Consider the following 20,723-nt stretch of genomic DNA (forward strand, 5'->3'; position numbering starts at 1 on the left):
TTCCACCATAAGCTATGTAAACTGGCATACTAAAGACTCCATAGAGGGTTTTTAATATTTTAATTTTGGTTACTGAATAGTAATTTTTGTTATTTCTGCCTTTGCCTGAGCACCTACTATGTACCCAAGCCTGGTTCGACTATAGTATATGGATTACTTCACTTAATCTTCACAACAAATCTGCAATTCAGGACCCATTGATATCATCTCTTTTTCATAGATGGAGAAACCAAGCCTTAGTGACTTTAAGTAATTTGCCTAAGTCGTGCAGTAGGCCAGTGGCTCAGATAATATTTTTATGCAGTCTTTGCAACTCCAAACAATAAAACATTACTTGTGTATCATATTTCTTAATTTTTAAAAACAAGATTACTCAAAATTCACATTCATGGTTAATTTTCACCTAATGAATGAGTATGACCTGGTGGTTCCATAGTTGGGTTGAAGGCAGTTAGGCCTGGCTTGAATCTTGGCTCCGTCACTTACTAGCTGCATGTCCTTTGGCAATAGCTTCACATTTATGACTGTGTTTTCTTATCTTTAAAACATGAATAGTAAAATCAAGTATAAAACTTTGATTTTTTTGCTTGGGAATTAATTAATTGATTTAAATAGTATATTTCTAACAGATTTGTAATTTAGGCAACTAAGTTTAGTTCTAAAATTTAGTTCTTTCAAGGTAAACATGAATTTAGTTAAACAACTAGAACTTTTAAATAACTTTGAAAACTCCCAATATATGTCAAAAGGACTTAAAATTGACATTCTAAAAAGAAATTTATTGTCTTCTTCAAATTTCCTCTTTATTTAGGGTTCTCTATCTCAGTAAATGCCAAGATCATTAATCTAGTTATGGAGGGAAAGAGAAGGAAAAGAAAGAGAGAAAGAAGGGAAAGAAAGAAAGAAAAAGAAAGAGAGAGAGAGAGAGATAAGGAAGGAAGGAAGGAAGGAAGGAAGGAAGGAAGGAAGAGAAAGAAAGAAAGAAAGAAAGAGAGAGAGAGAGAGAGAGAGAGAGAGAGAGAGAGAGAGAGAGAGAAAGAAAGAAAGAAAGAAAGAAAGAAAGAAAGAAAGAAAGAAAGAAAGAAAGAAAGAAAGAAAGAAAGAAAGAAAATAAAGAAAGAAAGAAAAGAAAGGAAGGAAAAGGGGAGGAAGAAAGAAAGAAGGGAGGAGGGGAAAAAGAGAATGATGGAAGGAAGAAAGAACCCCAAGAGTGATCCTTAGATCCCTCCTTTCCCTTACCCTATATGTCCACCTTCTCCAGGTTCTGGCAGTTCCTTAGCTCTTGAACTTATTTATCTCATGGTATCCGTAGACTCTATTCCTTGTCCAATATGCCCTAACTCTTCCTGTGACTTACTGTAACATTAGCCTTCCAACTCGTGCCCCTTTTAATCTATTCTCCTTACTATAACCAGAATGATTTTTTAATTAAAAAAAATATATATATCACTTTTTGCCTTAAATCCATATAATGGATTCCTATGCTTTTACAATAAGAGTTCTACTGATCTGAACCTTGCCTTCTCCAGATGATATTACATTAATATACTCTGTGCTCTCCTCACCACTCTGCCATCTTCCCATTAGCTTCAAGGCCCCATGCAAGCCCCTCTCCACTCTCTTCCTGAATTCTCATCTATTCCTTCTTCTACTGGCTGCATGTACCAAGTACTTGGCATGTGGTAGGTATATGTGAATGTTTGTTGACTGAATAAATTCATTAATGAGGAATAAATTAAAATAACAATTTTCTCCTCATAAACATAAGGCTACACATGTATTGAAGGATAGATACTTATCACTAGAAACTTATGATAAGACTGTTTTTGGAAATGGGGGTAGAGTTCTTGTCTATTTCTCATTATAGGCACATTTTTATTTTCTGAATTTCTTTTTCCAAAATTATTTTTTCTTATTTATTTTCTTTCTCTTCCTTTTCCTTTTCCCTTTTCCTCCATTTAGTACAATTTCAAAACAAAGCCATTTGAATTTCAATTACCATTAAACAGAATAGAGAGTTCTCAAGGGTTTCTAGAAAGCCAAAACAAAAACAAAAACAAAAACAAAAACACAAAAATTTTTCTCCATCCATTTAAAACTTCAATGCCATCTATGGTGTTCATAATTTAGGTAAATAATATGTAAATTTTAACATTGAAAAATAAGAATGACAAACGTATATTGGTCAAGCTAAAAGAAGCTTGACTATTTATATGCAGCATTCTAATGTAATTATACCAGTAGATAAGTAATTTTTCAACATAATTCATAAACACTTCGATGACTATATGCATAAAGCCACACGGCTAGCTTATGTGTAACTTTTGGAGTTAGAAATAAGCAATCATATTTGATCCTTCTTCATTTTAATATATTTTTGCATTGAGCTAAAGTTATAGATTCCATCTTTTTCATGACCCTTAAAATACTATATTAACTAAATGTTCACACTTGTCCTTTTTAGCTTTAAAAGAAATGTCACATGCTAGATTTCTGTAAATGACCCACATTCAGATGTGAACCAAACATAATAGCTTCTGCCACTCACCAAGCAATGAATTGCTTCAAATGTAGGACACAGGGCAGAGGACTTTGTAAATTACTTTGTTTTATTGGCCATCATCTAAACCAGTGGCATGATATGTGACCTATTTCTACAAGCAATAATGCCTAAGCCTTTATGGACAGGTAAAATGTAGGTTCTTTTTTAATTACATTTTGAAAAAATAATTTAAATATGTAAAGTTTTTAGACATATTGAATAGTTACATTGTTAAAAGAAATCTAAATTTGCAAATTTCAACATATATTGATGTATATTTCAATAGAATATCAGAAGACTTTAGTTTTATATTTAGAAATACTCGAACTTACAAAAATTCTCAAATATAGTACATGAACCTATAATTCTCCTAGATTCACTAATTATTAATTTTTTATTTTGTTTTCCTCTTTCTCTTCTCTCTTTGAATGTGATCCAATGTTTTCAATTGTATATAATTCAATAATATTTATAGAAACACACCTAAAATGTCAGAAAATACATGAAAATGCATGTATATCTATGTCATTTCTGACTCATTTGAAAATAACAAACTTTCATAACTAAATATGGTCATGGAAAGTTTAAATAATATTTATTGAATGACTCTAATTTTGTACATATAGAAAGAATAGTCTATTGCTCTCTCTTATCAATGTTTACCAATGTCCAATTTATTTATGAAGTCAGAACCATTTTTATATTGTTTATCTTTATAGAAATTTTCCTAACATTTAGTTGGACTTTTTAATTTTCTAAAGAGAACCAGAAAAGTGAAAGTTCAATAGATATGCACCAACTTTGATCAGTGTACTCTATTTAAATATCCAAAAAGTTATTTAAATTCACTTTTGGATAAATGCTATAACCCTTACCTGATTATATTATCAAATGAATTACAAAGTTATCAACATTCAATTTATTTTTCTTAATTTTACATACTCAACCATAGATGATTTTCTTTTTGTTTGTATAAGCTGGCTTTCTTGAGCTGGAAAATGTGCTTAAAACTAATAAAATTTGGTAAGTTGACTCATTAACAACCTATCACGAAGTTTTTCACTGGAAAATTCCACTAAAATGCAAAAAATATTTAAAATTAAAACTAAAATGCAATTAATCTTTGTACAGCTTTCCATATTCCAATGTGCCATTTTGTTCTCTGTTAAAACATTTGTTTGCCATCCTGTAGATCCCAGCTTGGATGTTTACATAATTATTCTTTCACACAGAATGAAGGAGATATAAAGGGAAGACAGACATTTTCTGGGCAAAAGAAACAGAAGCTAGCAGAAACAGGACTCTGATTCCTAATTAATTCAAAGCTAATTGCATTGTTGATAATCCTGCACTTAAAATCTTCATATAGAAAATGTTTATGGCAGCAAATTGACAGTAATTTCACTACATTAAATCTTACCACCATTAAAAGAAAAAGATGAATGTTGCATTAAACACGCTTAACAGAATGGTAAAGACTAGTTCTTTTTTAACAGTGCAACTAGCAAATCATTCAAATGGCCGACCTAGAATCTCAAAGCACAGTAAGACTAGTAGTTGTATTTCTAGATGACATCAAGCCAGATGGTCTATCTTGGGCTGTCAGTGATGCTAGGTGGTAGTTTTGTTTTTATTTCCACTCTGTGATGAATGCAAAATAATTGGGGGAAAAGACACATTGATCTTATTCGATGGGTAGGATCAAAAAATCAAGACAGAGGTTGCTAATGGAAGATATATGTTGTATCAATTATTTTCACTGAAGATTCAGAGGATGGAATGAAATACTCTTTGGAGTTGGCTCTGCCTCTGTAACTTAAAAACAGTAAGACTAACATTTTTTATTTTACTGTATTGATATGTAAAAGACAGAATTAATGTAAGGTTAGATAATGCAATGGATGCGAAATTTACTGCTATTATGACAGAAAATTAATAAATTTTAGTTTTAATTATCTAGCCTATTTAAAGCAAAATATAGTTATCCTGATCATTAAAATAAAATACAATTTTCCACTTTATGTAGAGAGGCACTTCAATGTGATGCTTAACTATCTTAATAGTCTAATTTATATATTGGAAATTTTGTAAAATCTTACTTCTTCTGGGTAGTTTATTGACACTAATACATTAGGGTTCTTGATCTGCCTACAGACTATTGAGTGACATAGCTCTGTGTTTCTTAAACTAGTTCCAGGTATACATGGTGAGCCAAGAGTAATATTTGTATTTGTTTTGAAAAGGGGGAAAAGATTAAATAAGTAGTTCATCAGGTTAGGTGATTTTCTGAATTGACCTACTTATTATTCGCATTGGAAAATAACCAACCAAACAAAACCTCTGTGCTGACTGAGATGGTCCAGTGGGGATTCTGTTATAGTGCACTAAAACCAACTCACTAAGGAAGAATAAATCACAATTTAAACTTCCTTTGAAAAATCCCTCACATGTGAACTAATCTGGTTATTCAAAATAAAAATTAATGACCAAATAGTTCTCAGTTTTCTACAGTCTATTACTTTGCCAACAGAAACCAGAAATAGGCTTTTCAGAAATAACTGTAAAAAAAAAACTGTTGTTGGATTGTAATACTTAGTGGAAGAAATTATTAAATAATTTCTGGAATCTTAATCAAATAATTTCTGGAAAAGAAATGAGAATAATGAACTAAATAAATATAAACTGATAAAAAGAAACAAATATTTTTGAAAAAAGTAAATAATATCTTGGGGAAAAAAACACATAACAGATGATTTTGTTCTTAGATTGCACAGTGATTCTTGGATATTAGATGCATTTCAGCGCATTCACAGTGAAGAAACTAAGTTTTTTATACCATATGATTCGGAGATTTCCAATCAGGAATTAAGTTACATAGTGAAACGTTCTGAGCAATGGCGAGGAATCAATGGTGAAAGAAGGAAGGTGAGTTGTTTTGAAGTATATTTGTTTTTCGACTGCACAAAAGAAATTCATTCTGTTAGCATAGCAGCAAGTTGTTGAATTTTCTCACATGGTTCTTGAAGCTATTTAATATTGTATTTGACTACCACGACTAAACAAATCTTGCAATGAAACTGTATATCAATTTTTCTTATTAATTGAAATGAGGAGACATAAGCAGATGATTCTTATAATTTAGCACTATCATTTCCTTATCAAAATATTTATTGACGTTTGTGCTATATATATTGTGCAAAACTACACAAGGGTTGTGAAGAATATAAAAGAAGCTAGTAACAGAGCTCCCACACATGACAAACTTGCTGGCTTTAATGTAACTTTGAGTGAACAGGAGGAAGGGGATATTATTTCTGCTTTCCCCTTTAATGTCTCTGTTAGTCCTCTTGATTTCTTTTCTCATTCTGTAATTTTCTTTATAGACTTCTTCATTGGCTCTATCAGCCTCTTCTGTGTTAGAGTTTTTCAAGGTTCTTAGTTAATTCCTCTTCTTACTCTATACACGTGTTTTGGTGAACCTCTTTTCAAACTTTGTCTTTCATTCTGCTGAAGATTATCAAATATGTATTTTAGGGCTACACTTTCTTTCTGAATCTCTAACTAACATAATGCAGCTGCCTACCTGATATTTTCAGATGGAAGTTCCAAAGATATCTAAAACTCAGTATGATTCATGCAAAATCAACTTAACATATACTGTCAATTAAATTAATTAATTAATTAACACATTCATTTCACCTGTAACACTACCCCACAACATTTACATATCCAAGGCGCTTTCATTCACTCTGAATCACAAAGATCCAAACTTAGAGTTTTTTAGACCTTTCTTTGTCTCTTAGACTTTTCTTCAAGTTGATCATCTAGTTTTATTGACTTTACTTCCTTCATATTTCTCTTCTCTGTCCCATTTGCTACTACATATGTCTGGGACCTCAATACTCAACTTCTAAAGAACAGCAATACTTTGCTAACTGCTCCTACACTGTGATTGCCACATTGTCACACTCTACTCTTGTCTGAATATTTCTAAAATGCAAATCTGACCCTGCATTTCCTAGAATAAACTCTTTAATAACTTCCCATTGCTTGAAGAATACAAGCCAACATTTATACTGTTGTGTATTTGATATTTGATCTGATCTTTCCTACCTCTCCTGTGACATCTGTATCCTCATTCCTTCCACTCTTTCTCAGCATTACTGTTACCAAATACTTCTTACCAAAATATAATTAGCCCACATGAATAATTTGCTAAATATGTCATATTGTTTCACATTACCATATATTTCTCTTTGTTTGGAGAGGTATTCTGACAACTCCTTACTTGGCAAATTAGTTGTTCTTCCAGGCTCAGCTTGAGTGTTTTCTCTATAGAGTCTGCCTGTGAGGAACATTCTCTTTTTGTCAAAACTGCCTGTTTTACCTGGCCCTTCTAGCATCTAACACACAGTCTGAGAACTACTTGTCCATGCTTCTCTCTTCCTTTTTAGACTACAATTATCTTGTAGAATAAATAATTGGCTGTTCATACAGGGTCTGCAGAATAGAGTAATTTTAAATATTTGTTCATTTCATAAAAGAATGCAGGCATGAATGGTCGAATGTTTGAACATAGTTAGTTTGCCTATACAATCTACCTCATCCCATTCTCTACTTGATAAAAACATAAACGGTAGTGTTTTTTTTTAATACAACATGGATTTACTACTAATATTCTCAATATATCTTGAATTCTATTAATTTGATAGTTAAGATAAGATTACAGTGGACCTTCCCAAGACCATAGTCACTGACTTAAAGTAAAACTTCACTTTACCACTTTCTTCTTCAAAAATCCTTGACTAACAGCATCATCTTTAAAAGAACAAATTTGTCAAAATTATTCTAAAAATTAAGCAAAAAGCACTTTCTAGGATAATTACAAAATGGTTAAGATAAGTACATTTTGTTTTATTTCATTGAATTTCATAACATGGAAGTTTAGGAATTTGAAAGCAATCCAAAACTGAGTATCAAAATGATTTCAGTTGAACAATATAGTAATTAACAAGAGAATTAGAGGAAATTAGAAAATTATTTCAGTATTTATTATTTTTATTTTAGCTAAGTAAGGACAGAGACGGAAGGAGGGGGCAAAAATAATACTTAGGTTCTAGAAAGAAAATTAAAGGAGATTGTGAATTTCCTTAACTCTTTAAAATTGGTATTTATTCCCTTCTTTGTAAAACAACTTAGCTGACCCATGATAGAAAAGAGGAGAATTCAAGAAGAGACATCAAACCTTGAATATCTAGAATTCTGATTGTGTGCACACATTCAAATAGGTAAAAAAAAGAAAAGAAAAAGAAAAAGAAAAAGACAATTGGATTAAATGCAATTAAAATAAAGAATATAATTAAAGGCATTTGTGTCTTAAGTAAAAATTTTGGCTTATATTCTGCTGGGCCATCAAGAGAAATCTCAAGTCTAGATAAATTGCTGCTGTCTATTTCCCAACTTGTATAGACTCAGCACCAATCAGTGATGAGATTCATAGAGATGCTTATGCAAATTGTTTGAAAATTTCTAGAGCACCTGTTATTATTTGTATGTTTGGTAAGCATACAAAAACATTTCCAAACTTAAGTGAATAGACATGCATATTTTATTTGTTTGTTGTGTCTCTTCATAACTTGATATTTACGCCATGAAGACTTCCTTTTCCTTATTTAAATTTTGTATGTTATTCTTCTTAATTTGTTTTAGGTTTGTTGTTTTTTTTCCAGATATTAATTCAACTATCAATAATCACTTTATTTTTAAATGCATTTTTAATTATAGCTGACATACAATATTATATTAGTTTTAGGTATACATATATTTGCTTGTTTAGTTTATTTCAACAGGGAAAAAAGGTAGCCCTATTGAATAATTGATGTGTGAATTTCAAGATATAATGCCAGTTTGAGAACAATTATCTATAATTTAAAATTAAGAGTGGAATAGATATTTTAATATAAAAGTATTTCAGATAAGTTGTCTAGAATTCTTGCACTTTAAATTTTGATCTAAATCTTTGCCATATTGCTAGCTATTAAGCATGTGCTTCTCATTTTTATGCTCTGGATTAAAAATTGCCACATAAATGGACACTTTATAATATGCTAAATTTCCTTTTATTAAATTGATAAATGCAAAAGCACAGGACACATTTACAATATGGTGAGAATTTAGGATTATTGAATTTTGTGATTTTTATATTGTTCATACATATAATTTGTCATTTATGCAAAGACAGCCAGATGATAATTTCAAAATATTTTAGCCTTTTTTTTGAGAAGGAAAGGTCACTTTCACTAGTAAGAAAAGACACCATTTTATTGAACTAATTTGCCTACATGCAAATTTTGTCATTTTTACCTCATTAAGTATTTATCATGGAGTAAAAAATATATATATTCATGAAGGGGCAGCTCACTGCCTGATGGAGCTGGAACTAATATTTTGCAACTCTAATGATTTTTTGCATCCTTAATTAGATAGCATAAGGTTGATATGATTAGATCAGGATGTAGTGTTTTTCATTAAAATACATTTTAGAAGCTGTATTCATAATCTGCCCTTGCAATTAAATAATGAGCCTATGAATTTAATATTATCGACCCAATTATTATCCCATGCAAATGTATACCTTTAATAAATTTGTGCCGTAGGACCTTCATTAGCAACAGAAGAAATGATATTTCTAGGTACATAGATTGAATGGGTATGGTTAAACTTATATAATGGTTTTAAACATATCAGGAAGCAAAGCTTCAATACTTAGGAATTTAATTCCAAAATGTGCCTTACTATTTGTTGAAGACTAATTTACATTGTAATTATTTTCTTAAAGAAACTACCACTTTAAAATGGGCTATTGGAGCTCATAAAAAATAGCAGTATGTTAGGCAGATATGAAGGTTTAGAGAAAGTTGTGCTTTGTAGGACAGTGTAGTATAAATTTAGAGATCCATTCAAGCAGCATAATTGGAAAACATAAAAATAAATGTTTATTTCTTAAGTATCTGTATTATCTGAGAACTGCCATAAACTATTAATGAAGATTGTTATTGCTGTAAGAACAGTTTTTATTAATAGATGCCTGTACAATGAAAGTATGTAAGGTATTCTGAGAAGGAACTGCCCACCGCTTATCAGGAATGTGTTTAGGGAAATACACATGCATAGAAACACACCCTATACCCTCATCTTTGTATAAGAGTAGCTATTTATCTACCAGTTTTGTGCACTTGGATAGCAACCACTACAATTGTTTGAATTCTGCTGTTCATTTTTCATGAAATTCTATTATGAACGTTATATACAATTTATAATTTTCAAGAAAATGAGATAATTAAGAAAAAATTGAATCTACATTTAGTAATGAAGTATATAGAGAGGTAGAACTAAGCATCGTTACTGACAGCAAACTGCAGGCAGTGTGTCACAGTGTGATCACAGTGTTTTCCTACCAGTACTACTTATTTCTACTTGGGGAATACAGTCAAGGAGGAGGGAAAGCTTTAATTGAGGTCATGAAAGGCAAGGTGGTAGCAAACAGATAAAATGGAAGCATGTTGAAGAGGTTTTGGGGTGTAGACACTTGATAGACTTTTCTGTACAAAAAGAGATAGTGAGTAGAGGTACAGTGACAGGAAATATGAAGGCAAGTTTGAAACCCGAAAGCAATTTGTTCTGGTCAGAACAAAAGACAGAAAGGTGGAAAAAAGGGAGAGATGAACCTGGAGAAGTAAACTGGAAGCTGGAAATGTGTGTAATTAGTAGAGACTAGATATTTATCATAAAAAATGGGAAGCCACTGAAAGTTTTAATAAAAAGAAGTAACTCATTCAGTTAAGAATTCGGATTGCTTTTGCATTGAACTCAATCAATTGCTTACTTTGAAGCTCTAATACTTTTGCCTCTTGGGAAGTAAATGATTTAATGAATTTTATCTAAAACATAGTTCGATTTTCCATTAAGAGTTGTTTATTCACGGAAGGTCTAAGTTATCCAGGGCATTTTCTAACTATCTTATTCCATTCAATCCTACAATCACTTATAGATTGTGTTTTATGTGTCATCAAGTATTCATTATCCTCACTTGTAGCAGCAGGACAGGCCCAAGGCTTTGAGCACTATATGAGCTTGATGGAGACTTGAAAGTAGGTGAGTATAAATATCAATCTATAATGGATGTAACCAAATTTAAAATTAAGAATGGAATATAGAAGCAAGTGGAAATGGAAACCAGGAGTTAAACTGAATCCAAAATGGTAGGTGACAGAGTGGTCACTACAAAACAAAGAACCTTTGAATCTTGTTGGTTCAAAGCATAAACAGGCTGCTTTGATTATAGGAGGTGGGAAGCAGAGGTCTAACTCAATTAGAGATAGGAACATTTAATTCCTTAAAGGAGGGAACAAAAGGCAGGCCCTCAAACCATTTGCATGTAATACTTCTGGTCTCCTGACTGCAATTCCAGTGAACTTTCATACTTACAGGCTTTACCTATGGAGGCTCCCACTTCCAAATTAACTAAAAGGCTTTTTATACTAAATGTCAGGCACTGAATTAAGTATCCAACAATAAGAAATATGCATCTTGAACTCCAGAACAGAATTTTTAGTGAAAGAGACATAAGCAGCAATGTAGGAGGCAAATAAACTGTCCTTTGATGGAAAGTCAGTACATACACTATGTACTAAAAACATAACTTTGTTGCATTGAATGCCATTACTTTTTTTCCAGTGAAGAACATATTTTAAGGACTCAGTTAAAGGCAGCCAAAAGTATGCCTACATTACCTTAAATGAAGAGGTATCTGCACAGTAATTAAATATATATTCTGACCTCCATATTCAAAGTTATTTTCTTCTTGCGTTCCTAATTCTACAGAAGCGTGAAGACAGTTATCTTTTAAGGGTTTTTATGTAACTGTGGACTGTAATTAGAACTACTAATGTTATATAAATTCCAATTCTTGCACAATGAAAATTGATAATGATCCAACTAATTTGGAAATATAAATATTAGCTAAAATTTAAATATATATTACATATTTTTATATTAAATATATATATTACATATGTTATATATGTATGATTTAATAAACATATATGATAAACTGACATTTCTATTTTGCTTTGTTTTTTAAATTATGATAAATAAGGAACAAAGGATAATATTCTGGGTTGGTATGGTAATTTTGGTTAATTAATACATATTTCTCCCTTGATCTTTTTTATCTCTGAACTTCTGGAATGCTTGTTTATAAGTTACCCAATATATTCTTAAACTTTTGACAGGGTCATTTGGCCGTGGAGAAATTGATCTCTTCTATAAAATGAAAATGATAGATAACGACTAACGAGAGGAATAACTAGCTTTCTGAAGATATCTCAAATGTTTGCATTTTAAGACTGACAAGGACTTATTTACATTTTGCTAAGTACTTCTGCCCTTGATTCTAAAATCATTTCTATTTGAAGTGAAGTGTAATCCATATGTTTTCCATTCATTAACACTTAATTTGCTAGCATCCCTTTACTGGAGTGCTATATAGCAGTCTTTTCATCTTTTTTTTATAAGGTTATTTTCTTCAGACACAGGAAATCAAGTTTTTCTAAGAGTAAACAAACTGAAACTCAAAGAGACATGAGAGAGTTTTGTCTGTAACAAAGCACCTATTAGCTTTGAACTACATCTCTACCCAGTATGCAAATTTCTTTTTGAGTTCCCTAAGAATCAGATGTATTTGTAATTAACTGAGACAAAATACACAGCTTTCTGTTTTATTATTTACGGAATTTTCCTATCTTACTCTAATTTCTCTTCATGATAAAACAGCCAACTACTAATATATTAATGAACAAGTCATTAATGATAGTTATTTAATTGCCATCTTATTATTTATACTTATTAATAATGCAAGGACTCCTTATATTTTAATAATTATGTGATGGAGAATGGAATTTTATGTAAAGCATTAAATAATGTTCTTTTTTTTTTTCTTTAGAAGTACATTTTGTTCTTTACCAGGAAGAATGAAAGTCAAACACTTTTTCATATCTTACTATTATTTGATAAACACAAACTTTAGTTGCATCTGTATAGGCTTTAATGGGACTAAACTACAACTCTATGGAAACACTATCTCTCCTATTACCCTTTGTTCTTTTTAGCTTATCTAATTTCTATAGGTTGTTCTTTGGTCTTTTAACAGTCACAAATCTTGGATAAATTCGTATTGCAAAAAGTCCCCATATTATTGCTACCTGTTCATAGAAATCATTTGTTTGACTCTTAACAGTTACATTTTTAGTAGATAGGTCAAAGACAATTAAAAAAAGAAATTAGAATTATGAAAACATTTTCTTAGGAACAAAGGGAGAAAATAAATAGCTATTACTGTCAGTCACTATGTCAGGCAATTTACATGATGTTTCATTTAACTTTCAAAACATTTTGCAGAAGAGAAAACTAAGGCTCAGTGTGATGAGAGAACTTCATTCGTTCACTTATTCACTTATTTATTTATCACTTATTTATTAATCATCTTTTACGAAGTAAGCATATTCCTTAGGTACAAGTGAAAGTAAGATGAAACAGAGTCTCTTCCCTTATAGTCCAGTAAGGAGGAAAACAGGTGAGAAAATAATAGTGATATAGTAAGATATCACTATAATAGAGCTATGTGCTGGGTGATATGGTGAAGTAGTACAAAAATGAATGGCCTATGGCAGATGATAAAATAAACTCAAAAATCAAAAAATCATACATAACATTGTCATAGTGGTTATATCTTCCTTTGATATGGGAGTATAGGAAATTTATCTTCGTGCTTTTCTAAATTTTCTACTAATTTTCATGATGAATGCATATTTCTTCATTATTAGGGGAAAAAAGACCTCTAAAGGTATTCTTTGAAAGGGAAAAGTACCTGGCACAATTTAAAATTTTTTACAAGTCACTATCATGTGGTATTGAGGAACAGCCATTCTATAAAAAGAATATGAGACAGACAAAACTAGCAATTCATGTTACACTCACAAATAGATGTTTCAGCCATGACAATATATATGCCCCATGATCTGTCTTCAGACAGTGAAGCAAGAAAATCAGAGAATATCGATGTTGTAAGAACATGCTGACTATCACGATCATAGTGTGTCTCTTTATACATTCTGATTTTTATCTTTCAAGATCTGATGAAACATGTGCCCTGCATAACTTGGTGGCACAACCTGCCCACACTTAGTTTCTCCTGATGAGAGATTTAGTTAGTTGTTTCTCTTTGATCCCAATTTCTTCTTTCCAATTAGAAATGCAGTTTGGTTTCCACTGTCACCGCCAACAGCAGCAGTTGTGGTTTATGCCTCTATTAGGTCCTAAAACACAGCTAAGCTGCTGTGACTGTTCCTGCTGTACATTTGGCAGAAACAGAGTCACCATGCTGCACTCCAAGTGACACACACTGCCATCTATATTTAGTTCCTGGTTTCCAGGCTGGTCCCTTGGCTTCTCAGGCAAGCTGTTAGAAATGCTCTCATTGTCACTTTGCAGCCTGTCACCAAGTCAGTTTATAACTCATTTGTTCTTTTCCTTTAGACACTTGCTTATTTTTAATTTCTTGACATGAACAATTGAGTTTCTATTTTATTTTTTTGTAAGTATTTTATGATCTATCAAATAAATAAGTTGCCCTGTTCAAATGTTTGATCTTTCTAGATTACCTGTGAATCCTTGGTTTTTCACAATTAGCTGATATTTCTTTCCTGACTCTCTTCTGATTGTCTCAGTCTCATATTGTGAGCAATAAACCTAATTTTATCATTAGGTTGAATGAGCTATGTCAATAAAATTTTTTAAAAATATAGAATGCAGTTTTTTAACTAAACTTTTAGTTTTTTAAAAAATTATATAATGCTTTTACATATTGCAAAAATCTTAAACAAAGTTCAATAAAATCTAAGTAGAGGAAGTTAACTATCTTTGATCAAGAGATAAACTGACTTCAAACTCCGGGCAGTCTACACAGGAAAATAATCACAGTCTACTCAAGGGTAGAGATCCTGATACATACATAGTGCATTGGTTCTATTCATACTATCTCTCTATAGCATGCATGACCAAAGGAATTTTTAATTTGTTAATCAAATTGTCTCTATTGCCAATTTCTTTTAATTTCTATATTCTACTTTTAAAATCTGTAGTTTTCACTTCTTGAGTTCTATTTTTTGTCTGAATATCCTATGAATAATCTAAACCTCCATTTAGAGAAATCCGTGGGCATCCCTTAAAATGTAGCTAAGAACCTCACAGAGGTCGACAGATCCTAGTAAGAGAAACATTGAATTAAGCAATGAAGGTCTTAGTCCATTACCTTAAAGTATATTTGCCTCTTTAAAATGAGTAAAATAAATTTGAACAGCTTTATTAAGATATTATTTATATACCGTAATGTTTATCCATTTAAAGTTCTCAACTCAGTGGTCTTTATCATGTTTACAGAATTCTGTGATCATCGCCATCATTTAATTTTAGAACATTTTTATCCCTTCATATGTTATCATGGAAATGGAAACTTTAATCTGAAAATAAAATCATGGAATTTGAGATTACTGAGAACACATATTTGGATCTCAATTTAAGGAATAGTTACTTAAGGGGTACAGGAGAGACCTGGCTGCATTCTAAAGGGTTCAACACAATATAACCTTGTCACGTACACAGATATTTGCTTTTTCATGACTATATATTGAAAGTTTCTATCTATAGGCCTTTGCAGTCATATTTCCTTTATGGAGTTCCCTTCCCCACTCTCCACAATCTTTATTATTATTTTTTTTTTTGGTGAAATATATTTTAAAAATTGTTTTAAGATTTAAAATAATTTTTTATTTTTCAATTATAGTTGATATATGATATTATATTAGTTTAGTTTTAGGTATACAACATAGCAATTAGACATTTATATAACTTATGAAGTGATCATCTTGATTAGTCAAGCTCCCATCGGACACCATACGTAGTTATTATAATATTATTAACTATATTCCTTACACTGTATTTTACATCCCCATGACTAATTTGTAACTACAAATTTGTTGTTCTTAATCCCTTTCTCTTTTTTATCCACTGTCCAACTCCCTTTCCCTCTGGCAACCTAAAAAATGTTCTCTGTATTTGTAAGTTTATTTTTCTTTTATTTGTTTATTTTGTTCTTTAGATTCCATGTGTAAGTAAAATCATATGGCATATGTTTTTGTCTGACTTTCTGCACTAAGACAATATTCTCCAGTTCCATTCATGTTGTTCCTGATGGCAAGATTTCATTCTTTTTTTATTGCTGAGTAATATTTCATTGTATATATGTATCTTTTCTTTATTCAGTCAACTATTGATGGACATCCATGTTGCTTCCATAGCTTGGTTATTGTAAATAATGCTGCAATGACATGTGACATGGAGTCACATGTCACTTTGAAGTAATAGTTTTGGTTTCTTCAGATAAATACCCAGAAGTGGGATTATTGTGTCTTTTTTTGTCTCTTGTTATAGCCTTTGTTTTAAAATCTATTTTGTCTGGTGTAAGTATTGCTACCTCGGATTTTATTTTTTGTTTCTATTTTTATGAAATATCTTTTTATATTTCTTCTTTTTGCTACCCTGTCTTCTAAATCACTGATTTGATTCTCTGCTTCATCTAATCTACTATTGATTCTCTCAAATGCATTCTTTAATTCAGTTATTGTATTCTTTGTTTATGGTTGGTTCTTTTTTATGTTTTCTATCTCCATTTTAATGTTTCTTATCTCTTTGTTGAGTTCTCACTAAGTTCATCTACTCTTCTTTAAGTTCATTAAGCATCCTTATAACAATTGTTATGAATTTTGCATATAGTAGCTTGCTTGTTTCCATTTAGTTTAGTGGGGTTTTTTTGTTTTTTTTTGTTTGTTTGTTTGTTTTTGTTTTTGTTTTGGAGCTTTGTTTTGTTCTTTCATCCATCAGAGAGTAAGTCCTTTAAGTTCATACACGGGCCCTTTAAGAGAAATCTGTGCAACTCCAGAGGCCCTCCATCTCTCTCTACAATATCCTCTGGTTTTCACAGCCAGAATTTGTGGGGATGTCTCTTTCCAGCACTAGAACCCTGGGCTAGAAAGCCCAGTGTGGGGCCAGCACCCTTGCTCCTCCAGGGGTACCTCCATAGCCGAGATATCCCTCCCAATTCTCAACAGCCACATGAAGTTGTGGGACCAGTCCATTTTGTATCTCTACCCCTCCTACTTGTCTTGAGGTAGCCTCTTATGTATGCCCCCAGTTGTATGACTTTTATTCAGCCAAACCTCTATAGTTTCGTTGTAATTTTGTTGTGGTCATGAGAGAAAGCAAGCACAGTATCTAACTACTATGCCATCTTAACCAGAAGGCCCCTTCCCCACAATCTTACCTCAGCATAATTCTCTGTATTCAAGGAGCAGGCTGAATATCAGCTGCACTATAAAGCTTTTCAGGGTCTGCTTCATCAGTCCAATAGAAACTATCTTCATCTCCATGTATTCAGAGCAATCAAGAACTTTATATTGATCATATTTTGATAACATTTTATGTTTTTTTTCAATGAATTCCATCTACCTCCTTACTAATTGAAAGCTTCTTAAATTTTCCTGTCCTCCCTGTTTCTTCAGAGTGTGTTTCCCTTCCAATGTTAGAATAGGAAGTCTTGTCTCATACATTAAACATTCAAGTAATGTTAATTTGAATTAACTATGCCTTTGAAGAGGCCTGCTCTCTCATGAGAAAGCCATCTCTAGTTCTTCTCTTGTTTGGCTGGGGCTCCAAGGCTGAACAGACAGAAAAGAATCATCTCTCTTGCAAGTTCCCACAAGGTTTTGAGTAGAGACCATAGAGATAAAAATGTACACTGCTTCTCTCTCATATCTTTCAGGAAATCAGACTACTACATAAGATATTTGGATGATCAGAACTAATGAATAAGTCTATATGTATACATAATCCATTAATCCATATTCTTTTTTTTTTTTAAGTTTGAAGAATCCAAGCAGTCTTTTTTTTTCACCTAAGAGATTTTTAAGGGATTTTAGAGCAACATAGCCTAGAGGACTTTGACTCTAAGGTTAAATAATACATGCTAAGAAAAGAAAAAAAGTTATTAATAGTGTGAATTTTTTTCTCTTGAGCTTCATGATAGCTCTTATGATGTTCTATTGTTGTATATCATACAACCGTGTAAGAGGAAATGACACTAAAGATCATCAGGATAAAAAAGAATTGGTTCTGTTATGATAACAGTGCTTTTCTGACTCTCATTTTATTTGACATAACTTCAAGGTCTTAGGTAATACCTATTACAGTTTTTACTTAAAATACACAATTTTCTGTTAGTAGTTTTTCTCTTCCTAAAAGAACATAGAACAATTTCAGTGTTGTAACAGACAGAATAATATGTGTAAACAATGGCGGAGATTAACCCAATTAACACAATTCTCTTGATTACCACAACTGTAAAGGAGTTGTTATTTTCTGCAATACTTAAATAGATAGACAAACTATTTCACCAGAGTCAAAGGACAGTCATGAAGGAACAGTACACTTTACTGAAATTTGCCAAAGCTCATGAAGAGTTTTACTGTCACAAACTTAACGCACTTGATTACCCTCAAGATGATTTCACAACAATGTTCAGCAAAAGCTGTATCTATATTTGCTTTCAATTTTTCACAACTTCTCCAAGATCATTTGTGTCCATCAGGTAAACTTTTGAAAATGCATCAGAGGAATATCTGTCACCAAAGGACTGACATAAACTGGAGATAACATTCAAGGTTTCTGTCCTATTTTCAGTGCCAACTATTTTGATTATGCTTGGCAGGACATGCTGCATATGCTAGCTCATGTAACTTGAAACTCAATTTACATTATAATTTAATGCATTTTTTTACTATTCACCAAGAATTATTAATATCAAATCTAACCTCTACAAATAAAATATGACATTCACTTATCCCAAAGAGTAACATATTGACACCATATATTTCTCAAATTTGTTTTACTTTGTTTTGGTGTAGGAATCCCACATCCTGGGTAATGTGTATCTGATGTGTTGGATTTACTGAGAAGGAAAATCCCCTCATCTCTGAATGAATTAGAGAAAAGTTTAATTTTTGACACTAAATGGAAATTTTATGCATGAACTAAGTCATCTAGTAGCCTAGGCAGTAGTAATCTTTCCTTCTTTCCCCTTTTCCTCCTCTTTTTTCTTCTCTCGTTCCTTCCTTCCTTCTTCTTTCCTTCCTTCTTCTTCCTTCCTTCCTTCCTTCCTTCCTTCCTTCCTTCCTTCCTTCCTTCCTTCCTTCCTTCCTTCCTTCCTTCCTTCTTTCCCTCCTTCCTTCCTTCCTTCTCTCTCTCCTTCTATCCTCTCTTTTTTCCTTTTTTTATCATTCTTTGAGCAATTCTCTGCATAACAACTTTTTTTGTCGTTGGGCAGAAATCAACATTATACATAATCCTCATGCTCAAGAACTGTGTAAGCCATTTTAAAATGATGATTTTGGGGTTTTCTTATTTCCCACTGGTATTTCCCATTTTCAGTATTTGGGTAAGTTGCCACTAATAAAAATTTTTAAGATAAATATAATGAGGACATATGATGGCAGGTAGCTAAACATTGAATCGAAACACTTTTTATTAATTGTGTGTTCCAACTTTAAGACTTAGCCAATCCTGACATTTCTGAATGTGAATATATTGGTAGAAGAGGCTTCTATGTTTAGATTTTTTCCCCTAAGCCTAATAATTATGAATTTATTGACTTAACAAATAATAGTCTGTATAATGTAAATAGACAAGTTGGTTTTTCATTAATAGATATATCAAAAGGGGCATAAATAAAATTTTCACATGTTAAAAAAAGCAAGAACAATCATCAAATATTTCTTTATGTAATTCTCTTATGTTGTTTCTGATAAAAGTTTTCCTATATGATTTATAATTGCTTCCCAATGAGTAGAAAGCGTAGAAGGTTATACTATTACATAATTAGAATGGAAGGAAATGTTTATACCTGCTTTGATTTTTGGTGAAGAATCACCTTATTTTGTAGGAGTGTCATACAAATGCATAGATGAGAACACTGCCTAACAAATCAGAGTACTAAAAGATGATCAGAAGAAATCGGAGCTTCTTTAGAGAAGGGCATGTATTTTCCTTGGCTCTTTTTTGTTTTAAACTTAAAAGATTTTATTTCTGTCATCTAACAAACAGTTATTAGAATATTCCATGTAAATATAATCCATTCGTAGATGTTAACTTAAGACATTGAAAGAAATAATAGTACCTTACATTAATATCACACATTAGAGTCTTCAACATGTTGTCAACATAATTTTATTTGCTCCTTAGAGAATCCTTGTGGTAATCAGGTCAGGAAATTTCACAGGTGAGGGAAATTAGTGAGACTCGGATAACCTGCCTGCCCATCATAATAAATGTCACAGCCAGGACTAAAATCTAGGACACTTTGCCAAGATAATTTTTGTATATGTCAGGACATTTTAGGAAAAGTATGAAAATCTTCTGAATAAGAACCTTTTTGCCTTTAATTTTATGGTTTTTAGTAAATAATATGTAAATAGGTTATATAACATTTGCCTTCAATTTGAAATCTGAAAATGATGAAATCTGAAAATGATGAATGGTAAAATTTGGCACAGGATTTGCAGCTTATCTGCCAAAATATCAAAAATGAAGCATTAAGAAATGTTTTTATTTGTTTGTTAAATTCTACATCAACTTGAAATTGCAACATTGCTCCCAAAATACTGATCAGAAGTACAGCTTGCTCCTGTGATAAGACCTAGTAAAGAAATATCTAGATGGCCTTGATGAGGCCCTTCAGTAGGGAGTTTCCAGGTTATAGACCGGAGTAATATATTTCACCTCAATCCTAAAGCCTTGATGGAGGAAGATTTCAAAGTTGTATGTATACTTTATGTGTTTCAACATATTTAAGTAAATAATTTTAAAGTTATCTTCCTGAAACAAGAAGTCCCTAGAAAGACTAAAAACATGTTAGTTTATTCACATTCAAATTAAAAGACACTCAATATCAAAAGAATGGACAAGTCTGTGCAAAAGTAGAAAATGAATCAAAGCAGTTATTTGACTTTACTGT

At 31.7% G+C, this 20,723-nt stretch overlaps 1 protein-coding gene across 1 annotated transcript in view; it reads left to right on the forward strand.

The window, feature by feature from the left end:
• LOC120607731 (uncharacterized) overlaps positions 1-5,985 on the forward strand; it is a 223,827-nt gene extending 217,842 nt beyond the window's left edge. Inside the window, exons 18-19 of the mRNA XM_039869492.1 lie at positions 5,308-5,467; positions 5,926-5,985. Coding sequence (XP_039725426.1) covers positions 5,308-5,467; positions 5,926-5,985 — 220 coding nt within the window. The remainder of the gene's footprint in view (positions 1-5,307; positions 5,468-5,925) is intronic.
• The last annotated feature ends 14,738 nt before the right edge of the window (positions 5,986-20,723 follow it).

This window comes from Pteropus medius, unplaced genomic scaffold (genome assembly GCF_902729225.1).
Source record: "Pteropus medius unplaced genomic scaffold, Ma_sr-lr_union100, whole genome shotgun sequence".
Classification (NCBI taxonomy): domain Eukaryota; kingdom Metazoa; phylum Chordata; class Mammalia; order Chiroptera; family Pteropodidae; genus Pteropus; species Pteropus medius.